The sequence below is a fragment of the Ovis aries genome, chromosome 19 (genome assembly GCF_016772045.2).
Source record: "Ovis aries strain OAR_USU_Benz2616 breed Rambouillet chromosome 19, ARS-UI_Ramb_v3.0, whole genome shotgun sequence".
Lineage (NCBI taxonomy): Eukaryota > Metazoa > Chordata > Mammalia > Artiodactyla > Bovidae > Ovis > Ovis aries.
This window is the reverse complement of record NC_056072.1, coordinates 15,351,919-15,376,357: the sequence shown is the minus strand read 5'-3', so window position 1 is coordinate 15,376,357 and position 24,439 is coordinate 15,351,919. Positions and strand designations below refer to the sequence as shown.

The window sequence follows — 24,439 nt, the reverse complement described above, 5'->3', positions numbered from 1 at the left end:
TGTATGGAACCACTAAAGACTCTAGTTACAGCTCATTCCATCAAAACTTCCTATTAACGCACACTTCAGACACTAGTCTGGAGAAGGAAATGGCAACCCACTCTGGTGTTCTTTCCTGGAGAATTCCATGGACAGAGGAGCCTGGTGGGCTACCCTGCCCTCCCAGTCTCTCTGTATGTTCAGCAACCTGGAAGCTCTCCAAACCCTGTACTTTTAGGAAGGCTTCATCACGTCGGCATGATAGATCATTAACTCCATTTCAGCCCTTCTCCCTTCTCAAGAGCATGGGAGGTGGGACTGAAAATTCCAATCTTATAATATTAGCCTGGTCCTTCTGGTGACCAGTCCTCACCCAGGAGCCATCTAGCAGCTCATCCAGAATTATCTCAAGAGAGCAAAGGACACTCCTACCACCCAGGAAATTACAAGGGCTTTAGGAGCTCTGTGTCAAAAACAGGTCAAAGATCAATATTTGAAAAAGAGATGTTCCTAGTTTTCTTAAAATATAGGAAATTACAGGAACTCTGTGCCAGGAACTAGGGGTAGAGACCAAATATATTTTTTCTATTATCTCACAGGCTCTAGCCAAAGCGATCTTGAGAAAGAAGAACAAAGCTGGAGCCATTACGTAGTCCCTGGTTTGACACTGTATTTCAAGGCTGTGGTAATCAAACAGTATGGTATTGGCATTAAAAACAGACATATCAGTGGAACAAAATCAAGAGCCTCGGAATAAATCCGTGCATATGTGTTTAATTAATTTATGACAAAGAGGCAAGAACAGGGCTTCCCTGGTGGCTCAGTGGTAAAGAATCCACCTGCCAGTGCAGGAGACAAGGGTCCAGCCCCTGATCTGGAGAGATCCCACGTGCTGTGGAGCAGCTCACCCCATGCGTTACAGCTGTTGAGCCTGTGCTCTAGAGCCCAGGAGCCACAGCTGCTGAGCCCTGAGCCCATGTGCCTCAACTGCTGAAGCCTGCATGCCCTAGAGACCGTTTTCTGTAACAGAAGCCCCCACACTGAGAAGCCCAGACACTCAAACTAGAGAGTAACCCCCACACACTGTAACATGAGAAGCCTGAACAGCAGATGAAGACCCTGCACAGCCAAAGATAAATAAGATCATTCTTTTTAAAAGAGGCAAGAATATTCAATGGGGAAAGGCAATCTCTTCAGATAAATGGTGTTGGAAAAACTAGACAGCCACATTCAAAAGAATAAAACAAGACTATTATCTTATACCATACACAAAAGTTAATTCAGAATGGATCAGAGGCTTGAATCTAAGACCTGAAGCTGTAAAAGAGAGTGGCATCCTCCTAGAAGGAAAGACAGGCGGTGAACTTCTTGACATCAGTCTTGGTAATGTCAAGAATCTTTTGGATCTGACACCAAAAGCAAAAATTAACAAATTGGACTACTTCAGACTAAAAAGTTTCTGCACAGCATCAGAAACTATCAACAAAATGAATGGGGAACTTACTGAATGGGAGAAGATATTTGCAAATCATATATCTGATAAGAGGCTAAGATCCAAAATACATAAAAATCTCATATGACTCAATAGCAAAAAATAAACAGTTTAAAAATTGGACAGAAGATATAAACTCCAAAGAAGACAAACAGATGGCCAATAGACACATTAAAAGGTTCTCAACATTACTAATTATCAGAGAAACTCAAAGCAAAACCACAATGAGATATTACCTCACACTGGTCACAATGACCATCATCAAAAGCTCTACAAATAAAAATTGCTAGAGAGGGTGTGAAGAAAAGGGAACCTTCTTGTATTGTTGGTAGGAATGTATACTGGTGCAGCTACTATGGAAAACAGTATGGAGACTCTTCAAAAACTTTTAAATAGAACTGTCATATGATCCAGCAGTTTCACTTCTGTACAGTTTTCCAAAGAAAACAGAAATCCTAATTCAGATATATGCCTTCCTGTGTTCATTGCAACATTATTTACAGTAGCCAAGATATGGAAATGACCTGTGTCTGTCAGCAGATGAGTGAGTAAAGAACACACACATGTGCATGAATGGAATACTCTTAGCCATAAAAAAGAATGGAATCTTACCATTTGTGACCACATGGATGGACCTTGATAGCATTATGCTAAGTGAAATAAGTCAAAGAGAGAGAAATACTGTATGGTTTCACTTGTATGTAGACTCTAACTAACAAAAACCAAGCTCCCCGATGTAGAGAACTGTAGAGACTGGTCGTTGCCAAAGAGGCAGGTTGAAGGGGTCAAAAGGCAAGAAATTCCAGGTGTAAAAGCAGTCAGTCATGGGGATGTAATGTACAGGGTAGTGGCAATAGTTAATACTGTATTGCATAAGAGAGTAACTCTTACAACTTCTCAGCATAAGAAAAACATTTCATTACTATGTATGGTGACGATGGTAACTAGACTTACTGTGGTGATAATTTTGCAGTGTATACAAATATTGAGTCATTTGTTGTACACTGAAACTAGTGTTATATATCAATTATATATAACAGTGAAATTCAATGAAAGAATTAGCATTTCTTTGTTTCTAAATGGCCAAAACTGAGCTCTGTTTTATTTATTTATTAATAATTTTATTTATTTATTTATTTATGGATGTGCTGGGTCTTCATTGCTGTGCTGGCTTTGCTCTAGTTGTGGTGAGTGGGGGCTACTCGGTAGTTGCAATGTGAGAGCTTCTCATTTTGGTGGCCTCTCTAGAACACAGGCTCTAGAGCGGGTGGGCTTCAGTAGTTGCAGCTCCTGGGCTTTAGAGCACAGGCTTCGTACTTGTGGTCCACGGCCTTAGCTGTTCAGTGGCATGTGGGATCTTCCCAACCCAGGGATTGAACTCAAGTGTCCTGCATTGGCAGGTGAATTCTTTACCACCCAGCCACCAAAGAAGCCCTGTTTATTTATTCATTTATGACTGCCCCCCACAGCATGTGAGATCTTAGTTTCCTGAACAAGGATCGAACTAGTACCCCCCTCTAGTGGAAGCACACAGATTCTTATACCACCAAGGACGTCCAAGCAGCACAGAGTCTTCCTCACTGGACTACCAATGTTCAGTCACTATGTCCAACTCGTTGCGATCCCGTGGACTGCAGCACACCAGGCTCCTCTGGCCTCCACTGCCTCCTGGAGCTTGCTCAAACTCATGTCCATTGAGTTGGTGATGCCATCCAACCATCTCATCCTCTGTCATCCCTTCTCCTCCTGCCCTCAGTATTTCCCGGCATCAGGGTCTTTTCCATTGAGTTGGCTCTTTGCGTCAGGTGGCAAAGTATTGGAGCTTTAGCTTCAGCATCAGTCCTTCCAATGAATATTCAGAGTTGATTTGCTTTAGGATTGACTGGTTTGATCTCCTTGAAGTCCAAGGGACTCTCAAAAGTCTTCTCCAGCATCACAGTTCAAAAGCATCAATTCTTCGGTGCTCAGCCTTCTTATGGTCCAATTTGCACATCTGTACATGACTAGTGGAAAAACCATAGCTTTAACTAGACTGACCCTTGTCAGCAAAGTGATGTCTCTGCTTTTTAATACACTGTCTAGGTTTGTCATAGCTTTCCTTCCAGGTATCAAGCATCTTTTAATCTCATGACTGTAGTCACCACCCACAGTGATTTTGGAGCCCAAGAAAAATCTGTCACTGCCTCCACTTTCTACCCTTCTATTTGCTGAGAATTGATAGTGCATGCCACGATCTTAGTTTTTTTAATATTGAGTTTTAAACCAGCTTTTTCACTCTCCTCTTTCACTCCTATTGACTCTCTAGTTCCTCTTCACTTTCTGCCATTAGAGTGGTATCATCTGCATATCTGAGGTTATTGATATTTCTCCTGGGTAGCTTGATTCCAGCTTATGATTCATCCAGCCTGGCATTTCGCATGGTGTACTCTGCATAGAAGTTAAATAAACAGAGTGACAGTATACTCCCTTGTCATACTCCTTTCCCAATTTTGGACCACGAGGGAAGTCCCCAAGAATTGGCATTTCCATATGTTGACTGCTCAGCACACACTGGGTGTGAGGGTGCTCTGTCGCTTGAGGAGAGCAAGGCTCCCACGGAGCTCTGACATGCACAACAGCCTGCGGGAGGTGTCTGCATGTAGGTCTGCCCGGTCCCCAAGCATGTGCTCTGCCATGGCCACTGTGCGTTCACAGAGCACCACCAGGAGGGTCCCATGGGGAGAAGAAGTGTCTTGTAGAAAGGAATATCTAGAATTTTGCTCTCAGCTGTGACACATAGTCACTGAAGGTCAGTTTTTGGCCCTTGAAGTGACTTTAAAAACTCTCGCAGATGGTTTCAGCTCTAAAGTCTTTGCATACCTGATATGGCAACAGGCCTCACTGTCCACCAGGGGATCCTTACATGAAAGCTGTAGCTTCTGTTTACTCCCATACATATCTAATTGAGCTTCATAATGACCAGAGTGTGGTAGGAGTAAAGGAAAGTGATGCTTTAGGGAAGAAGGAAGAGGCGTGAACCTTCCAGAGACCCTGGCCAAGAGAACATAGAAGCTTCATCCCCTGGAGGAGGCATGTTGCGGAGGTCAAGTTCACACAGGGCCTTGTCAGATTCAAACCAGTTCAAAGCAGGCAGGTGGATCTGATGAGAAGGGAGAGGGCTTTTGCCCAACAGAGTTAAAGAAATGCCATCTTCACTTGTATGTAGTGAAGATGTATCTTTACTTTACATTGGGACTCAAGGAAGCATGATTAAATATGACTAGTTATTAATTCATTTTAGTTCTGCACTGAACAAATTGCCCCCAAGGCCACAGCATATGTGTTAGAGGGGGGAAAAAAACTAGGAAGACAACAAAAGACTTAGAGGAAAGAAGAAAAAGTCTGAATGAAGACCCATCTCAGGTCACAGGCTCATGTCACGTATGTGCTGTAGCTGTGAACACATCCTGCCACCCCCTCAGTGAAGGGGAAGAACTGTTTTCCCCTCTTGTACCTGTGGCTTGAAATCCCTCCTGCCATCGGGCCTTGGAGACTTCCCCCCACTCCACCGTTTCGAGATTCTTCCAGTGTCCACTGTACCTGTGTGTATCTGAGCATGAGCAGTGTTGGGGAGCCCAGGAAGGAAGGGATGGCCTGATTGGCTCCTAGTTTCCTGCCAGACTTGGCACCGCCTGATCTCCTGAGCCTGCCCTCCTTGCCTGGGGGGCCAGGTGAGCAGTCAGGGCAGCTGGGTCAGCTCTCGCCGACCAGCCAGGCATCAGGCAGGTGACTCCAGGAGGCTGATTCCACTTCTTTGCGCTGTGGCAGAGCCACCACCCTGTGGTCAAGGGCACCGAGGCTGGCCCCTGTGTCTCATGTCGAGAGACAAGTGTGTGTCTCTCCAGCGTGACTCAATTTCTCACTTGATGGCCCACTTAATGTAGATGAATTAAGTATGTAGTGAAATGAAACCACAGTCTCAGGGTGTCGCTTTGCTTCACAGGCCTTGGTTAGCATTTGCTGGCACACAGTTGTTAACTGTTGCTTGAATTCTTTTACTTGTCAAGTGATGGAAATAATTGTTGAAAAAGCATGGGGATGACCCAGAAAGATGTTATGGGGAGGGAGGTGGGAGGGGTTCATGTTTGGGAATGCATGTAAGAATTAAAGATTTTAAAATTTAAAAAATAAAAAACTAAAATAAAATTAAATAAATAAATAAATAAATAAATAGAACTGCTGGTCAAAAAAACAAACAAACAAAAAAAAAACATAACCCTCCTGCAGATTCCACTTCCTTTGAGAATCACCAAATCTGGCCTAGAACCAGCTTTGTGCATGAAGTGTACCTCTGATCGGGAAGAGAACAAGCTTTACAAGCTCTATATGGGAAACGCACAGGCTTTAGAGCTGAGAGAAACTCAGAGAGCCTATAAATTAATCACTTCAAGGGCGATGAGCTTTCACACTGGGTAGATGTGTTCTTTGGTGACACAGGGATTGCCAAAGCCTGGAAAGCCAGCTCTTCACCCCAGCAAAGAATGACAGTCCCAGCAGTCTGTGTCCTTCACCCACGAGGAGCCTCTTCTGTTCGTAGGTCCCAACAATGGAGATTATATTTTTAAAGGGAAAAGCTGATGAGGTATTCAGCTCAATTTATTTGTAACCCTTAAAATTATTTCCTTTTATTCTTTTAGTTTAATTGGCATGTTTTTTTCAAACCACTGTTTTATTAACATGTGACTGACCAGGAGATTTTTGTGGAAACTAATGCCTGTGGTGTTCATACATCTCTGGTCATAATGTGTTAAGGGATGAGACAGAGGGAGAGGAGATAAACTTTTCGTGTTTTTATAGTAATCAACTGCTTTTATCTCTCTTTGTTTCAACTGGTTCTCCTAACATTTTCCTGGTGCTTTTTACCCTGTCCACTTCCCTGAGATTCAGCTTTCCATTAGCCTTTTACACCCTGCTCCCTCGCTTGACTGATCGTGTGGGCAAGCAGAGGCCCAGGCTGTCTCTGATGGTGGCAGCTCCCAGTCCTGCCCTGTGCGCGCATCTCCACGTGCCTGGCAGAGACTCTGGTCGGGAGAGCAGTGTGCTGGGGTCCTGGGCACCGTGCCTCTCAGCTTCTGGCAGCCACTCACCAGGGTTAGGGCCTGAAGACCCTGAAAGAAATCATCATCGTTTTTTGGCTGTTTTTTTTGGGGGGTGGGTGGGTATAGTTGATATACAGTGTTATCTTAGTTTCAGGTGTACAGCAAAATAAATCAGTTACACGTTAACATATATCCACTGTTTTTTAGATTCTTTTCCCATATAGGCCATTACAAAGTATTGAGTAGACTTTCCTGTGCTATGCAGTAGGTCCTTATTATTCAGCAGTTTTTGACATATTAATAGTATGTATATGTCAATCCTAATCTTCCAGTGTATCCCTCCCCACCTCTTACCCCCGGTAACCATACATTTATTTGCTACCTCTGTAACTCTGTTTCTGTTTTGTATATAAGTTCATTTGTAATCTTTTTTTTTTTGGATTCCATGTATAAGCAGTACCCTGAGTTGTCTTTCTCTGACTTACTTCACTAGGTGCGACAGTGTCTAGGGCCATCCATGTTGCTGCAGACGGCATTGTTTCGTTCTTTTTTGTGGCTGAGTAATACTCCATTATATGTATGTACTACATCTTCTTTATCTGTTCATATGTCAGTGGACACTTGGCTTGCTTCTGAGTCTTGACTACTGTGAATAGCTCCTGCACCATTCCTGTTCTTTCTTCCCAGAAGCAGTCACTGCTACCAGTTTCTGGTTTGGGTTCCCCCTGTATTCATCATTACAACTTTCAGTAATATACTTCCTTTTCTGATCTATAAACTTAGACAATATTGGTTGCTATAAAAGAATTATTTAGCCCACTTATCTCATCTCCCACTTTATCCTCTCAATTTTTATTATAGTATTATTTTATAAATTATTATAGAGATTGTGTTACACCTTTAAAAATTTCATTAAAAGATATGTCTCTTAATATGTCAACTTTAGGCAGTACTGTCCTCTCCTTGAATATGAGGCTATTAACTGAGGTAATCTTTCTTTGGCTTCCACTGCCCTCTTCTCTCCCAATTTTTGCTGGCTCCTTTATTATTTTTATACTCTAGATTATAATTATAATTGGCTATGATCTGTCTCCCAGTTGATTATAAAAACAGAATGAAAATTTATAATGTTATGAATATTATATACTGTTTAACCAATCATGTTATTGAACCTGAAGAGAAGGAAATATAACCCTAGGATTAATAATTTGCTTCTAAACAAAGAACCTCTAAGCATTCAACTCCAAAGGGTCGTCGCCTGTTTTCTTTTAGTCTCTTGTAAGTCACACTTAGATGCTGCTGTTTCTCATTTTCCATGTTGTCCTCTTAGATTCCATTTTCATTCTCCTGGAGTAACTCCTTGAATAATTTTTGTTTTTCATGCAGCACTTTGGACAGTAAACTTCGAGTTCTTAAGTGCTCCCCGGCTGTCTGCTTTTGTCCTCAAGGGCTAACTCTGCTTGTTCATCTTGCTCTTTGCACTGGTGGTCCTCAGCCTTGTAGACCTCTGGTGGCTGGGATGGTGAGACAGGAGCTGCCGTGGCTTCCCTCTGCCGCTGTGGGTGTGCAGGTCTGTTCCCCTGAAGGGCTCTCCTGGTAGGGGATTCTGCATGAGCAGAGTCCCGGGAGGCTCAGGAGCAGGGAACAGACTGGCCACCCGAGGATTTGACTGGCCTCACTCTGTCTGAAGAACTTGAGTGTCTGCCATCCTGCACTGCTCCTTGTTTGGCTTTGTTTAGCAGGGGAGGGGGGAACCATTGGGATTTTTGGCCTTTGGGTCTTTTAACTGTGCATAAAGCACCTAACATAAAATTTGGCATCTTGAAATATCAGTAACCTCAGATATGCAGATGACACCACCCTTATGGCAGAAAGTGAAGAGGAGCTAAAAAGCCTCTTGATGAAAGTGAAAGAGGAGAGTGAAAAAGTTAGCTTAAAGCTCAACATTCAGAAAATGAAGATCATGACATCCGGTCCCATCACTTCACGGGAAATAGATGGGGAAACAGTGGAAACAAGTGTCAGACTTTATTTTTTGGGGCTCCAAAATCACTGCAGATGGTGACTGCAGCCATGAAATTAAAAGACGCTTACTCCTTGGAAGGAAAGTTATGACCAACCTAGATAGCCTATTCAAAAGCAGAGACATTACTTTGCTGACAAAGGTCCGTCTAGTCAAGGCTATGGTTTTTCCTGTGGTCATGTATGGATGTGAGAGTTGGACTGTGAAGAAAGCTGAGCGCCGAAGAATTGATGCTTTTGAACAGTGGTGTTGGAGAAGACTCTTGAGAGTCCCTTGGACTGCAAGGAGATCCAACCAGTCCATTCTGAAGGAGATCAGCCCTGGGATTTCTTTGGAAGGAATGATGCTGAAGCTGAAACTCCAGTACTTTGGCCACCTCATGTGAAGAGTTGACTCACTGGAAAAGACTCTGATGCTGGGAGGGATTGGGGGCAGGAGGAGAAGGGGACGACCGAGGATGAGGTGGCTGGATGACATCACTGACTCGATGGACGTGAGTCTGAGAGAACTCCGGGAGTTGGTGATGGACAGGGAGGCCTGGCGTGCTGCGATTCATGGGGTCGCAAAGAGTTGGACACAACTGAGCGACTGAACTATGAACTAACTATAAGCATTTTTAGGTGTGCAGTACAGTGATATTAACAGTGTGCATGTTTTGTAAAATAGATCTCTGTAGAGCTTTTTTAGCTTGCTAAACTGAAACTCTCTGCCTTCTTTTTAAATGACTGAGTAATAATCCCCTATGTATATGCACCACATTTTCTTTATCCATTCATCCACCCATGGAAATTTAGGTTGCTTCTGTCCCTTGGCTATTGCAGTGATTAGTGCTGCACTGAACGCAGATATACAAATATCTCTTCAACACCCTGTTTTCTTTTCTTCTGGAATATGTACCTGGAAGTGGGATTCCTGGATCATATTGTAATTCTGTTTTTAACGTCCATACTGTGTTCTGTAGCAGCTGCCTACTTTGACGAGGATCTCCAGTAATACGTTGAACAGAAGGAGTGGGAGAGGTCATCCTTGCCCTGTTCGTGATCTTTGAGGAAATGCTTTCAGCTTTGCACCACTGAGTGATGTTAGCTGTAAGGTTTTCATATCTGGCCGTTACTATGTTTAGGTACTTTCCTTATTTTCTTTTTATTGATTGAATACAGTCAATATGATATATGATAAATATATCATGAAAAAGAGTTGAATTTTGTCAAATGCTTTTTTCTTTCAGTTGAAATGATCATTTCCCCCTTCATTCTGTGGATGTGTTATATTACATTGATTTCCTTTCATATGTTGTACTATCCTTGTGTTCCAGAAATAAAAACTGCTTGGCTAAAAATAAAGGCATATAATCCTTTCAGTGTGCTGCTAAACTCACTTTGCTAGCATTTTGTTGAGGATTTTGGCATCAATATTTATCAGGAATATTAGTCTACAGTTTTCTTGCAGTATGTTTGTCTGGTTTGGGTATTAAAGTAATGCTGACTTCAGAGAATGAATTTGCAAGTGTTCGTTTATCTTGAGTTTTTGGGGGACAATTTGAGAAGGATTGGTATTCATTTCTCTTTATATATTTGGTAGATTTCTTTAGTAAAGCCATCTGGTTCTGGGCTTTTCTTTGCTGGGAAGTTTTTTTAATCACTGATTAAGTCTTTTTACTAGTTCTATATTTGTTCAGGCTTTTTAAATTTCTTCGTGATTCAGTCTTTGTTGGTTTTATGTTTTTAGAAGTTGATCCATTTTTTCCCCCTAGATTCTTTGGCATCTAATTGTTCGTAGTAGTTTCTTATAATCCTTTTTATTTCTGGCATCAGTTATAGTGTCTCCTCTTTCATTTCTTATTTTTGTTATTTGAGCTTTTCTTCTTTGTTAGTCAAACTAGAAGTTTGTTGATTTGTTGGTCTTTTCAAAAAACCAACTCTTACTTTCATTGATTTTTTTTTTTCCTGTTGCCTTCTATTTTCTAATTCATTTGTTTCTGCTCTAATCTTTATTATTTCCGTCCTTCTGATAACTTTGGATTTAGTTTGGTCTTCTTTTTCTAGTTCCTTGAGCCATAAAGTGGGTTGTTGATTTGAGATAGTTCCCCTTTCTATGAAGGCATTTAAGACTATAAATTTCCCTATTAGTTCTGCTTTTGCAGAATGCCATAAGTGTTGGTATATTGTATTTTCATTTACCTCAAAATTTTTTCTAATTTCTCTTGTGATTTCTTCTTTGGCCCATTGTTGGTTGTTGAAGAGTATGCTATTTAATTTTTGCTTAACATTTGTTCACTTTTCAGCTTTCCTTTTGCTGTTGATTTCTAGACTCATTCCACTGTTGTCTAAAAAGGTAATTGATAGAATTTCATTTTTCTTAAATTTGTTACAATGTGTTTTGTGGCCCAACAGGCGATCTATCCTGGAGAACATTCCACGTGTGCTTTAGAAGAATGTGTGTTCTGCTCTTGCTGAGCAGAGTGTTCCGCCCACGTGAGGTCCAGTTGGTCTGCATGTGGTTCAGGTCCTCTTATTTTCTTTGCTCTAAAGTCTTGTTACACTAACCCTTATTGAGAGCAGAGTATTTAAATCGCTCACTATTATTATGTTACTGCCTACTTTTTCTTTCAGTTTGGTCAATTTTTGCATCATAGATGTGGGTACTGTGATGTGAACAATATATGTATAATGCCCTTCTTTGTCTATCTCAGTCTTTAAAATCTGTTTTGTAAGTATGGCCGCCTATTTTTTGTTTGTTTGTCTTTGTTCGTTTTGCTTGTTACCATTTGCATGGAGAATCTTTCTCTGTCCTTTCACTTTCATCATATGTGTTCTTATATCTAAAGTGACACACTTAGAGCTAGCTTGTAGTGGGATCTTTTTTATCCCACTCAGCTTCTCTATGTCTTTTGATCGGGGAATGTCTGCTTACCTTTAAAGTAATTACTTGTGGTAACAAAATTATTATTGCAATCTTATTCATTGTTTTCTGTATAGTTACAGTTATTGTGCCCTTTTCCTCTCTTGATGTACTCCTTTGTGTTTTGCTGACTTTTTTGGTAGCGTCTTGGTTTGATTTCTTTCTCATTTTTCTTTTATCTATTTTCTATGGGTATTTCTTTGTGGTTAACATGGATAATACATTAAAAATCTTATAATAGTCTATTCTAAAAATGATAAAATTCAGTCATGTACAAAATCTCTACTCTTTTATGTTTCCCCTCATTACACAATTTTATAGTTGTAGTTATTTTAATGAATTTACCCTTTAAATTCTACACCAGAGTCAAAAGTGATACACCATTACTGTGTACTGTTTTTGTCAATGTATTTGTCAATGTAACCATCACCAGAAAATTTTATATTTTTATATACTATCGTGTTGCTCTCTAGCATTCTTTCATTTTAACTTGATGGACTCTCTTTAGCATTGCCTGTAAGGAAGATGCTGGTGATGAATTCCCTTAGCTTTTGTTTAGCTGGAAAGGTCTTACTTCTCTATCATTTTTGAAAGATAGTTTTGCAGGATATAGTATTCTTGGTTGGTAGATTTTTACTTTCAGCCCTTTAAATATGTCATTTTACTCCCTTTTGGCCTGTATTTTTTTCTGCTAAGAACTCCTCTGATAATCTTATGGGATCTTCCTTGAACATGACATGTGTCTTGCTACTTTGAAGAATCTCTCTTTGTCCTTTGACAGTTTTATTACAGTGTATCTCAGTATCAGATTCTTAGGGTTCATCCTAGTTGGAATCTTTTAAATTTCTTGAGTCTGGATGTCCATTTTATTCCTCAGATTTGGAAAGTTTTTGACCATTATTTCTTCAAATAAGCTCTCTGCCTTTCTCGCTCTCCTCTTTCTGAGATTCCCACGATGCATATATTGTTCTGCTTGCTGAGGTACATTGTTGTTCAGTCTCTCAGTTGTGTCCAACTCTTTGCAACCCCATGGACTGCAGCACGCCAGACTTCCCCATCCTTCACCATCTCCCAGAACTTGCTCAAACTCATGTCCACTGAGTCAGTGATGCCATTCAACCACTTCATCCCCTGTTGTCCCCTTCTCCTTCTGCCTTCAGTCTTTCCCAGCATCAGGGTCTTTTCCAGTGAGTTGGCTCTTCGCATCAGGTGGACAAAATATTGGAGCTTGAGCATCAGTCTTTCTAATGAATATTCAGAATTGATTTCCTTTAGAATTGACTGGTTTGATCTCCTTGCTGTCCAAGGGACTCTCAAGAGTCTTCTCCAGCACCACAGTTTGACAGCATTTTTTTGGCATTCAGCCTTCTTTATGGTCCGACTCCACATCCATACATGACTACTGGAAAAACCATAGCTTTGACTAGATGGCCCTTTGTTGACAAAGTAATGTCTCTGCTTTTTAACATGCTGTTTATGTTTGTCATATTTGTGACTTCAGTCACCATCTGCAGTGATTTTGGAGCCCAAGAAAATAAAGTCTTTCCCTGTTTCCATTGTTTGCTCATCTATTTCCCATGCAGTGATGGGACCAGATGCCATGATCTTAGTTTTTTGAATGTTGAGTTTTAAGCCAGTTTTTTCACTGTCCTCTTTCACTTTAATCAAGAGGCTCTTTAGTTCCTCTTTGCTTTCACCCTTCACTGCCATAAGGGTGCTGTCATCTGCATATCTGAGGTTATCGATACTTCTTACAATCTTGATACCAGCTTGTGCTTCATCCAGCTTGGCATTTCGCATGATGTACTCTGCATGTAAGTTAAGTAAGGTGACAATATACAGCCTTGACATAATTCCTTTCCCAATTCTGAACCAGTCTTTTGTTCCATGTCCAGTTCTAACTGTTGCTTCTTGACCTGCATACAGATTTCTCAAGAGGCAGGTAAGGTGGTCTCTTATTCCCATCTCTTTAAGTTGTTAAAAAAAAAAAAGGAAAAGAATTGTTCAGTTTGTTGTAATCCACTCAGTCAAAGGCTTTAGTGTAGTCAGTGAAGCAGAAGTAGATGTTTTTCTGGAATTTTCATGCTTTTTCTATGATCCAACGGATGTTGGCAATTTGATCTCTGGTTCCTCTGCCTCTTCAAAATCCAGATTGTACATCTGGAAGTTCTTGGTTCACACTGTTGAAGCCTGGTTTGGAGAATATGAAACCTGGCCGATGTACATTAAGTATCATTTTTTGGTAAATACTTATTTGCTTTATTTTTGGCTGCGTCAGATCCTAGTTGAGGCACATGGGATCTTCGTTGCAGCTTGCAGGCTTTCATTGAGGCACACGCACTTCTTTCTGGTTGTGTTACGTGGGCTCATCAGTTGTGGTGTGTGGGCTTATGCACCATGGCATAAGGGATCTTAGTTTCCCAACCAGAGAAAGAACTTGCATCCCCTGCATTGGAAGGTGGACTCTCAATCACTGGACCACCTGGGAAGTCCCTGCACTGAGTATCTTAAGCTTTTTTCATCTTTCTTCTTTCTTTTTACTCCTCTGACTCAGTAATTTCAGATAACCTGTCTTAGGGTTCATGGTTGTTTTCTTCTCCTTGAGCAAGTTTGATGTTGAACCCATCTAGTGAACTTCTCAATTTAGTTATTGCATTCTTCAGCTCCAGAATTGGTTTAGTTCTCTATTTTTTTAATAGTTTCTATCTCTTTGTTGATATTTTCACTTTGTTTATTCATCATTTTCCTGATTGTGATTAGTTTTTTATCTGTGTTCTCTTGTAATTCATTAAGCTTAAGATGATTGTTTTGCATTCTTTGTCATATATAGATTTCTGTTTCTTTTGGGTCTTTTTTGAGATTTATTATTTTTCTTTATTGTGTCATATTTCCCTGTTTGTGTTCTTGTTAAATTTTACTGAGATTTGGGCACTTGGAAAAACAGCCACTTCTCCCAGTATTTACCGACTAGCTTTGTACAGGCAGAGACCTCCATTAGGCGGCCCAGCTAGAGATTCTGGGAATGTCTCAAACCTTTTCTGGAGATGGCGTCTTTGCTGGATTTGTTCATAAAGTGTCCCAGTTAGAGAAGTTTGCCTTTTCTCTTTTGAAAAAAAGGGTTCATAATCTCTTGCTCCCTCTGGTGTCTAATTTTAGTATTGCAGCTTCTCTGGTATTTTCAACAATCTCTCTTGTTCTCATTGCCCCCGCCCCTGCCAGGCATGCAAAGTATGAAGGATCCTCTCCAGTGCTCTGAGTCTAGTGAGACAGTAACTGGTTCCTAGGGAAGTCCTTCGATAAGGTGGAACTTATGTTTCATTTCTCTACTCTTGAAGGAGAAGCCAAGAGTGGATATTTTCTCCCACTTGTGCCAAGTCTTTAGTGGGAGTATGGTATGACCTTGGTCTCAACTTTCTTGGGCCTGGCAACCCCACCCAAGGAGCTCTCCCAGAAGACAACATGTTTTCTTTGAAGCGCACGTCTTTGGCTTTAGTTCCATAGTAGAACTTGCGGTCTTTCTGTTACCAGGTGGCATGGTTTTGGTGCTCTGGCAGGAGAAGATGAGCACACATCTTTCTACTCTGCATCTTGAACCAGTCTCACAGGGTGGCATGAGAAAGGCCCTCCTATGACCCCAGCTTTTCTGAAGGCAGTTCTTCAATGCATTCACTTTGGTGCTAACTCCCTGCCCCAATCCTTTCCTTTTGTGAGGCTGAATCCCACATTGGTTTTCTTCTGAGTCTCCTTTGGGAGGACCTGCCTTTGTCTCAGGAGACTTGAGCAGCACTTTCTACTCCATAAGCCCTATATCCAGAAGTTCTGTCAAATTCTCTTGCTTTCCAATCTTGTTCTTTTTAGATTTTATGTTTTGTCATTTCAGGAGACCCTGGGGAGGTAGGATAAGACATGTGCATGCTTGATCTACCATTTTAAAATGAAAATCCCTGATTTTTTTCCCTTAAGGGCTTGATTCAGTAATTTTTTCAGTCTCCATTTCGTTAATCATTCATTAATTGGCACTTGGCAGTTAATTTATCTGATGATGAGGAGAGGATGCTTTTTTGAAGGACTTTATTTTATTCAGTGGGCTCTGAATGAAAAGAGGTAACCTGGCAGACCTATCTCTGTAGAAATCAAATTAGCTTTACAGAGTTCCAAGAATTTATCTCTATTTGCATTTTCTATTTCAGCAGAGACAGGGTTTGGGGCACACTGCTACAAACACAGCTGCTACTGCCGATCATATTATGAATTTTCTAGCTTTTATAAAAACGGTTCCACTTGCTCACTGTGCACCTGGGTACTAGACTCCCAAGAGTCTGACAGCCCTGCAGTGACCACAGGTGGGCGACACGGTGATGGCAGTACTTGAGTGCTGGTGCCAGATAGCACGTAGCTCCTGAGTGCCGACTGTCTCTGGTCCTCCTGGTCCTTTTCCGTTTCCCGGCTAAGACACGCTGTAATCACTATTTGAAGCGTGTTGTTATGGGTCGCCAACTTCTTTGTATTGGTTAGTTTCAGCATTCTACCATCTCCCCACCCTACCCCTCACTTTTTCTTTTCTCCTTTACTTTGTTTAGAGTAAAGTTTGTGAGTTTCACTTTAAAGGAAGATAGTTGGCAAAGAATCACAATCATGGCCCACAAAATGTCTTCTCTTTTCACAGACAGGCTATGAAAATCCAGCCCAGCTATTCATTTTGAGGGTGTTTTTCTTAAAATCTGAGCAGATTTGTATTTTATCTTAGGCTTTCTTTTATTTATGAAAACAAGTAAAAATAGCTAAAATGTTTTCTTATAATTTTTTTCCTCTGTTCAGTTAGCATAAAATAGTTCCCAGCCTTGAAACACATTTTCTGTGGGAAAAATATAAATGAGATTTTAAAAATTGATCTTTTGAAACACAGTGCTATAAATGTTATTTAGATTTCTAGGTTAGACTACAAAATCTATCACGATGCTCATCTTGAATTCTGGATCCTGGTATAAGAACTCAATAAGAAGAAAGTGAGGTCTAATTTGTCCTTTGCTGATCATTCAGACAATGTTGGTTCCTGTCTGCATTTCTCTTTCTCTTTTGCTATTTACTTTTCCAATAAGGAATGATTTGCTTTTCTCTCTTCCCCACAATGAATTTTTTAAACTTTTTATTTTATGTTGAAATAGAAACAATTAACAGTGTTGTGATAGTTCCAGGTGGACAGCAAAGGGATTCAGCTATACATGTACATGTAGCCATTCTCCCCCAAACTCCCCTCCCATCCAGGCTGCCACATAACTGTCTCTGCTTCTCTTTACCCCTCTTCCTTGAAGCTGGTTCCCTGTGTTGAACCTACTGTGGTGGTGCCTTCCCCGTCTCACTTCCTAGTACTCTTGGTTTGGTGGGGGGGGGAGTATACAGTGAGAGAGAATGTTTGCTGTGCTGTGCTTAGTCACTTAGTTGTACTTAGGCCGACTCTTTGAAACCCCATGGACAGTAGCTCGCCAGTCTCCTCTGTGGGGATTTTCTAGGCAAGAATACTGGAGTGGATTGCCATGCCCTTCTCCAGGGGGTGTCCCCAACCCAGGGATCAAACCCAGGTCTCCCACTTTGCAGGCAGATTTTTTACCAGCTGAGCCACCAGGGAAGTGCAGAATGTCTGCTAACTCCAGCCAGTTAAATTAATTTGTGAATGGTGATGCTTCTTAACCCTCCCAGAGTATTTTCACTTTTTAAAGATGATATGCATTAATCTAAATAAATCTATAATAGGTGGAACTTCTGAAACTGTAGCCAAGTGGGGGAGTAATCGACGTTCCGAAGATTTTGAGATAAGGTGGAAGACGGCCACCATCAAAGCAGTCTGGCCCTGCAGCAGCGCACTCTGTGTATTTGCAGGCCGTACGAATGCACAGTGATCGCTGTTTCCAGCGTCCTGGGCTCGAGATTAAAAGCCAGACTCTCTGAGCTACAGGTTGTGTGGTTTGGGCCTGTTTACTGGGCACGTGGGCAGTGGTGACCAGGTGGGTTAGGAGCCGGGTGGGGCCCGTGTAGTTCATCTGTTTCATGAGGAGTAGAATCCCTGTGTTCTTTTCAATATAAGTATTTTTTCCTGTATAAAAATAACGCATGTCTGTTAAAAACTAAAGATAAAGAGATCACCCAAAGTGCCACCATCCAAACAAACTTTCATTATGGAATGTTGATATTTTTTCCAATCTAGCTAAAAGAGTTGGCAGTTTTATTTTGTTCTTTGAGATACTTTTTCCCCCCTGCTGAGGACTGTGATTACCTGTTTTGAGGAAAGGATGCTTACTGATGATTTGCAATTCTGTGAAAGAAAAGTGAGGACCCTACATGTGATTCTCACCTGTCCATCCTCGTTTTAAGTATTAAATTGCATATTCTAAGCAATAAATGTCTTTTAAATTTCTGTGGTCTCAGATGTGTTCCCTTACGTGCTGTTCACACTCATGGGTCACCCATCCCTCCTCGCCAGGGACCGTGCAGACCCCCTGTTTATGGCCAGCCTTCACCTGGCACTCATCCTGGCTCTGTTCCCTGGGGCTTCTTCCAGGATCTTCAGCTTTGGCCATTCTCTCCTCTGCCCCCAAAGCATCTCTCATGTTGAGGACTTAGATCTTTGAAGAGCAAACACAGGGCCAGCCCAGGTCTCCCTCCAGAAGGGGCGTCAGCCCTTAGCCCTCCTTGGCAGGCAGACTCACTGAAGCCTGTTGCTGGCCCCTCCTTCCTGCAGCCTCGCCGCCAGGCTCTTCTCAGCCCTCTGAGTCCTGCCTCCCACCTGGGTCACCAGAGGCTGCTGCTGGGTACCCCCAAACGTTCCTCCTCAGGCTTCATGTAAACTTGACCTTCCCACACCCACCTTGACTGGCTTCTTTCTCTCCGCTTTGCTTGCGTCTTTCCAGAGCCTCCTGGTTTCTGCCTGCCCCGCTGCTGCGGCTCAGGCTTCTTGCTGACCCCTCCCCTCTGCCTGTCATTCATGTTTCGGTTCGCTTCCATCCTCCGCCACCGTCCCGCTGCATCTCCATCTGTTCTCCCTCACCGCACAGCCTTGGGCAGTTCGTCCTCTCCCCTGGCTTCATTGCCCACTTGCACACACAGCAGCGATCCCAGGTCTCTGCCTCCAGCCCTCCCACGAACTTGAGCCCCGTCTGTCACACCGCGTGCTGATGTCTGTCTGCATTTAGACACTCGCCCAGATAGCTTAAAATGTATAGCCCATGCAGACACCTCCTCCCCTTCAACTGCCCCAGGTCCTGGGCTTGCCATTTGAGTGCACCAGTCAAGGGGGCCTGGTGAGTCTTCTGCTGACGAGCCCCCCAGTGATTCGTGGAGCTGCAGCCCCACTGCTCTCCCGCATACTCCAGTCTCCCTGCTGACTTGCCTGCACTTGCACACTTGTTCACTCCCCCCACCACAGACAGAGAAGTCTGATGGAGTCATCCGCGTTCATGCCTTCAGCGCCGCCTCACTCCTCTGCCAGGTTATGCAGCCCCTATGTCACTTGGCTTCCTGTTGCCTCTGCAGCCCCTCTCTCCTCAGCAACCCCAGCCCTTTGTGTGTGTATCTTCTCTCTGGAAACACTTCAGCCCCCTTCTCCTTGCCGAGATAATTCCTCCTCATCCGCTGGGTCTCTGCTTAAACTCAGTCCCTTCAGGGAACCCTCTCTGACCTAGTGAAAGTTGGGATTCCTGCTGGTCCACATGCCCCTGGTCCCAGTGTAGACCCAGCAGTAATACTCCCACGTGGCAGCGTTGTGGCCTGTCTTTACTCATCTCCCCACCTAGACTGGGAGCCAGAACATCTGCTCTTTTGCTGCAGTGTTAAGGATACTAGTCGTGAACAGAGGGAATGAACCCAGGGCTGCTTCCCTTCTGGCTTTTGGTGGTGTCTGGGGCCACTGAAGAATGCTCAGCTGCGTGGCTTGTGGAGGCTCTTCAAGAGCGTGACCCTGGAGCTGTTCCATGGGAAGTTAAAAGCCTGAAATAAGTAGGTCTCCTGGGAACCTATGCTGAAAATATAATTCCAGAGAAAATGATTTCTCTGCATATGGGCTTTTAAAAGCATTTTTTTAAATAGGGTATTTTTAGGAAAGTAAACTGTAGAGTTGTTGTTCAGTCGCTCAGTCGTGTCCGACTCTTTGTGACCCCATGGACTGCAGCACACCAGGGTTCCCTGTCCATCACCAACTCCTGGAGCTTGCTCAAACTCATGTCCATTGGGTCTGTGATGCCATCCAACCATCTCATCCTCTGCTTCCCTCTGCTCCTGCCTTTCCCAGCATCAGGGTCTTTTCCAGTGAGTCAGCCCTTCACATCAGGTGGCCAAAGTACTGGAGCTTCAGCATCTGCCCAATATTCAGGGTTGAATTCCTTTAGGATTGACTGGTTGGATTTCCTTGCAGTCCAAGGGACTCTCAAGAGCTTTCTCCAATTCGAAAGCAGCAAATCTTTGGTGTTCAACCTTCTTTACTGCCCTACTCTCACATCCATACATAACTTCTGGAAAAACCATAGCTTTGACTATATGGACCTTCATCAGCAAAGTGATGTCTCTGCTTTTAATATGCTGTCTAGGTTTGTTATAGCTTTTCTTTCAAGGAGCAAGCATCTCTTAATTTCATGGCGACTTTGGGGGTCCAAAAAAATAAAGTCTGTTACTGTTTCCATTTTTACCCTATCTATATGCCATGAAGTGAAGGGACCAGATTGCCATGATCTTAATTTTTTGAGGTGAGTTTTAAGCCACCTTTTTCACTCTCCTCTTTCACTTTCATCGAGGCTCTTTCGTTCCTGTTCGCTTTCTGCCATTAAGGTGGTGTCATCTGCATATCTGAGGTTATTGATATTTCTCCCAGCAATCTTGATTCCCGCTTATAATTCATCCAGCCTGGCATTTCACATAAACTCTGTGTATTAGTTAAATAAGCAAAATGACAATATACAGCCTTGACATACTCCTTTCCCAATTTTGAACCAGTCCTTTGTTCCATGTCCGGTTCTAACTGTTGCTTCTTGACCTGCAAACATGTTTCTCAGGAGGCAGGTAAGGTGGTCTGGTATTCTCATCTCTTTCAGAACTATCTACAGTTTGTTGTGATTCATACAGTCAAAGATTTAGCTTAGTCAGTGAAGCAAAAGTAGATGTTTTTCTGAAATTCTCTTGATTTTTCTGTAATCCAACAGACATTGGCAGTTTGATCTCTAATTCCTCTGTCTTTTCAAAATCCAGCTTGTACATCTGGAAGTGCTCAGTTCATGTACTGTTGAAGCCTCAGTTCAGTTCAGTCTGACTGTTTGTGATCCCATGGACTACAGCACTCCAGGCCTCCCTGTCCATCACCAACTCCCAGAGCTTACTCAAACTCACGTCCATTGAGTTGGTGATGCCATCCAACCATCTCCTCCTCTGTCATCCCCTTCTCTGTCTTCAATCTTTCCCAGCATCAGGGTCTTTTCCAATGAGTCAGTTCTTCACATCAGGTGGCCAAAGTATTGGAGTTTCAGCTTCAGTATCAGTCCTTCCAATGAATATTCAGGACTGATTTCCCTTAGGATAGACTGGTTGGATCTCCTTTCAGTCCAAGGGACTCTCAAGAGTCTTCTCCAACACCGCAGTTCAAAAGCATCAATTCTTCAGTGCTCAGCTTTCTTTGTAGTCCAACTCTCAATCCATACATGACTACTGGAAGAACCATAGCTCTGACTAGATGGACCTTTGTTGGCAAAGTAATGTCTCTGCTTTTTAACATGCTGTCTAGGTTGGTCATAGCTTTACAGTATGAAAAGACAAAAAGATAGGACATGTTGAAGCCTAGCTTGAAGGATTTTGAACATTATCTTTCTAGCAAATAAAAGGAGTGCAATTGTGCAGTAGTTTGAACATTCTTTGGCATTGCCCTTCTTTGGGCTTGGAATGAAAACTGAACTTTTCCAGTCCTTTGGCCACTGCTGAGTTTTCCAAATTTGCTGACAGATTGAGTGCAGCACTTTCACAGCATCATCTTTTAGGATTTGAAATCTCTCGACTGGAATTCCATCATCTCCACTAGCTTTGTTTGTAGTAATACTTTCTAAGGCGCACTTGACTTCATGCTCCAGAACGTCTGGCTCTAGGTGAGTGACCACACCATCATGTTTATCCGAGTCATTAAGACCTTTTCTGTTTAGTTCTTCTGTGTATTCTTGCCACCTCTTCTTCATCTCTTCTGCTTCTGTTAAGTCCATACCATTTCTGTACTTTATTGTGTTCATCTGTACGTGAAATGTTCCCTTGGTATCTCTAATTTTCCTGAAGAGATCTTCAGTCTTTCCCATTCTATTGTTTTCCTGTTTCTTTGCATTTTTCACTTAGGAAGGCTTTCTCATCTCTCCTTGCATTGTCCATTTAAGAAAGCCGTCTTATCTCTCCTTGCTATTCTTTGGAACTCTGCTTTCAGATGGGTATATCTTTCGCTTTCTCCTTTGAGTGATTCACTATAGAGAACCCCAAAGGTTGTTGCTATGTAAGTGTGTTAACCATGTTAAAATGACCTCCCGTTTTAGCTAGTATTGTCTAATCAATATCAAGTTCTTTTCAATTCAAGAGAGTTTTATGGACATTTCATATGGAAACCCGGAGAAGGCGATGGCACCCCACTCCAGTACTCTTGCCTGGAGAATCCCATGGGCGGAGAAGCCTGGTGGGCTGCAGTCCATGGGGTCGATAAAGAGTCAGACACAACTGAGCAACTTCGCTTTCACTTTTCACTTTCATGCATTGGAGAAGGAAATGGCAACCCACTCTAGTGTTCTTGCGTGGAGAATCCTAGGGATGGGGGAGACTGGTGGGCTGCCGTCTGTGGGGTTGCACAGAGTCGGACACGACTGAAGCGACTTAGCAGCAGCAGCAGCAGCAGCATATGGAAACCATGAGGAGCAAGGTCTGTGGCAGCCTTTCCCGGTCTCCCAGTAGCTGGTCCTGGTTCCCAAAGAAGAGTTGACACATCTCACAAGTCCCCTGGGTGCAAGAGAAAACCTCGGCAGGGTCTTCTTTCTCAGTAATTCCTACTGAGACTCCAAAGAAGAGAAGATGGGGACAGATCTGTTAGGAGAAATGGAACAGGGCCCATGCGTGGATCATCGTGGGGCTCTGGCAACCTGAGGGCACACCACGCCATTTATAGAAAATAAGGCGATTTCCTGTCTTAACTCTTCTGCGAAAGAGGTTAAGTCTTACATGAAATTATATCTCAGTAGTCCAGTGGGATGAAATAATGACACAGTATAGCTCTTTCTGAATTATTTATTTCTTATTTGTAGATTATATCCAGGTTCCTGTTAATTCACTTAGTTCAGAATTGCAACACATGATGTCATCTGTTTTATTTCCTTGTTTTCACATGGCAGACACCTAGTCAGTGTCTTCCAATGCCTTCTTTGGTCATGACATTCACATGTTAGAGAAGATTACCCTTCCCTAGTCCACTCCAGACTTCCTGTTAATGCCAGGCAGTCCCTGGCCTGCCCTGGCCTTCTGCCGGTTTTCAAGTCTTTGTATTGAATTATTGCTTGTTCTGGCGTGATGCTGATTTCCTCCATTATTTCATACTTCTCCCAGGAGATGTCCACATGTTATTTATCCTTCATCCCTCATTTGAAAATATCACAGTAAAGAAATCACTTATTTTTTTTTAACCGTCTTTTCTGCTAATTATTCAGTGCAACATATCTTACAGGCTGTTCCCTCTCCTTCACTGATTTTCTTCATGCCTAATACTTACCTTGAATTTTTATTTTACAGCCTTTGATATTTACTAATTCATGCCATCATCAAAGAGGCAACTTTATTCTTACTACCATTTGGGTTTCTGTGGGTGCTGGCCCTGGGTCACAAGATGATGGCAGCATTAGAGAAACACTGAGTCGAGGCTGTGTGTCTGAGCAGCAGACTTAGCCGAGGAAGCGGTCCCTGCTGGCTTATTTCTGCAGAGAAAGGAGCATGATCACAAACCTCATATGATTATTTTAGAGAACCTCTCTATGGCGTTGGTAGAGAAGAGAAATAAAATAGCTAGGTTCTAAGTTTCTCGTGTTATAAAGGGAGAGGACATACTCTGTCTGTATTCTGCCTCACAATATGTGGAGTCTGCAGCATAAAGTAGTACATTAGTCAGTCAGCTCATCAATACTTATTGATTGTCATTTCATGAAACACACTGCACCAGACACTATTGGGGAAGCAGAGGATTCCAGGCCCCTGCTGTTTAAGGCGTATGCATGTTTCATGTAACTCAGCCTGAAGCACAGCACAGAGGAGGGTGTGGTTGCACAAAGAGAAACATTTGACTGTACATGGGGCACCCTAAATACACTGGGAATTAAGACACAAGTAGAAAAACCCATTTTGTGGTAGACTTTTTAGAACAAACTTTATTTTTCATTGAGCCTAGCATATGGTATCATTTTAAGGGAATAACTGATTTTAAAAGAAGAAAGCAAAGTAAGTCAGTAACGATTCAGTGGCCACAGTAGGGTGAATTAAATATAAGTTAAGGACCTGGTTGATCTGTGATTCATCACAGGCCAGTAGTTAGAAGTGACCCAAGGTTAATGAGCAGAATCACAATGCTAATTTGTCTCCTTGCCCACATGGTCCAGTGTGTCCTGGCAACGTGTGCTCTTTCTTCTTTTCAGCACATGCTCCTGGCTTTGAAGTTCATCCTTGCATTTGCCATACCTGATAAGCCACGGCATATCCAGATGAAACTGGCCAGATTGGAATTTGAATCTTTGGAGGCACTCAAGCAGCAGGTAAGGGCAGCTGTCCTGAAAATAAGAATGTATTTCTTTAGCAAATGCCAAGAGACATAAATCGGAGCATTGCTGCTCAGCACTTCCTGCAACCTTGAAGTTAACCAGTTTGAGTAAGTATAGAAGGTTCCAGTTTATTTTCTTTATAATTTGCATTTGGATATAGTTGGCTAAC

The 24,439-nt window shown here is 42.4% G+C and overlaps 1 protein-coding gene across 14 annotated transcripts in view; it reads left to right on the top strand.

Moving 5' to 3' along the window:
• The window catches only part of ANO10 (anoctamin 10), a 214,391-nt gene that overhangs the window by 136,146 nt on the left and 53,806 nt on the right, over positions 1–24,439 (top strand). For 12 of the 14 annotated variants that reach the window (XM_015102278.4, XM_042235910.2, XM_042235912.2 and 9 more), the window contains one exon: positions 24,148–24,264. The exons of 1 other annotated variant lie outside the window; for it this stretch is intronic. In XM_015102278.4, coding sequence (XP_014957764.1) covers positions 24,148–24,264 — 117 coding nt within the window. Of the gene's footprint in view, positions 1–9,533; positions 20,700–24,147; positions 24,265–24,439 lie in introns of those variants that run through there. One more of the 14 variants, XM_042235913.2, reaches the window with a different exon arrangement.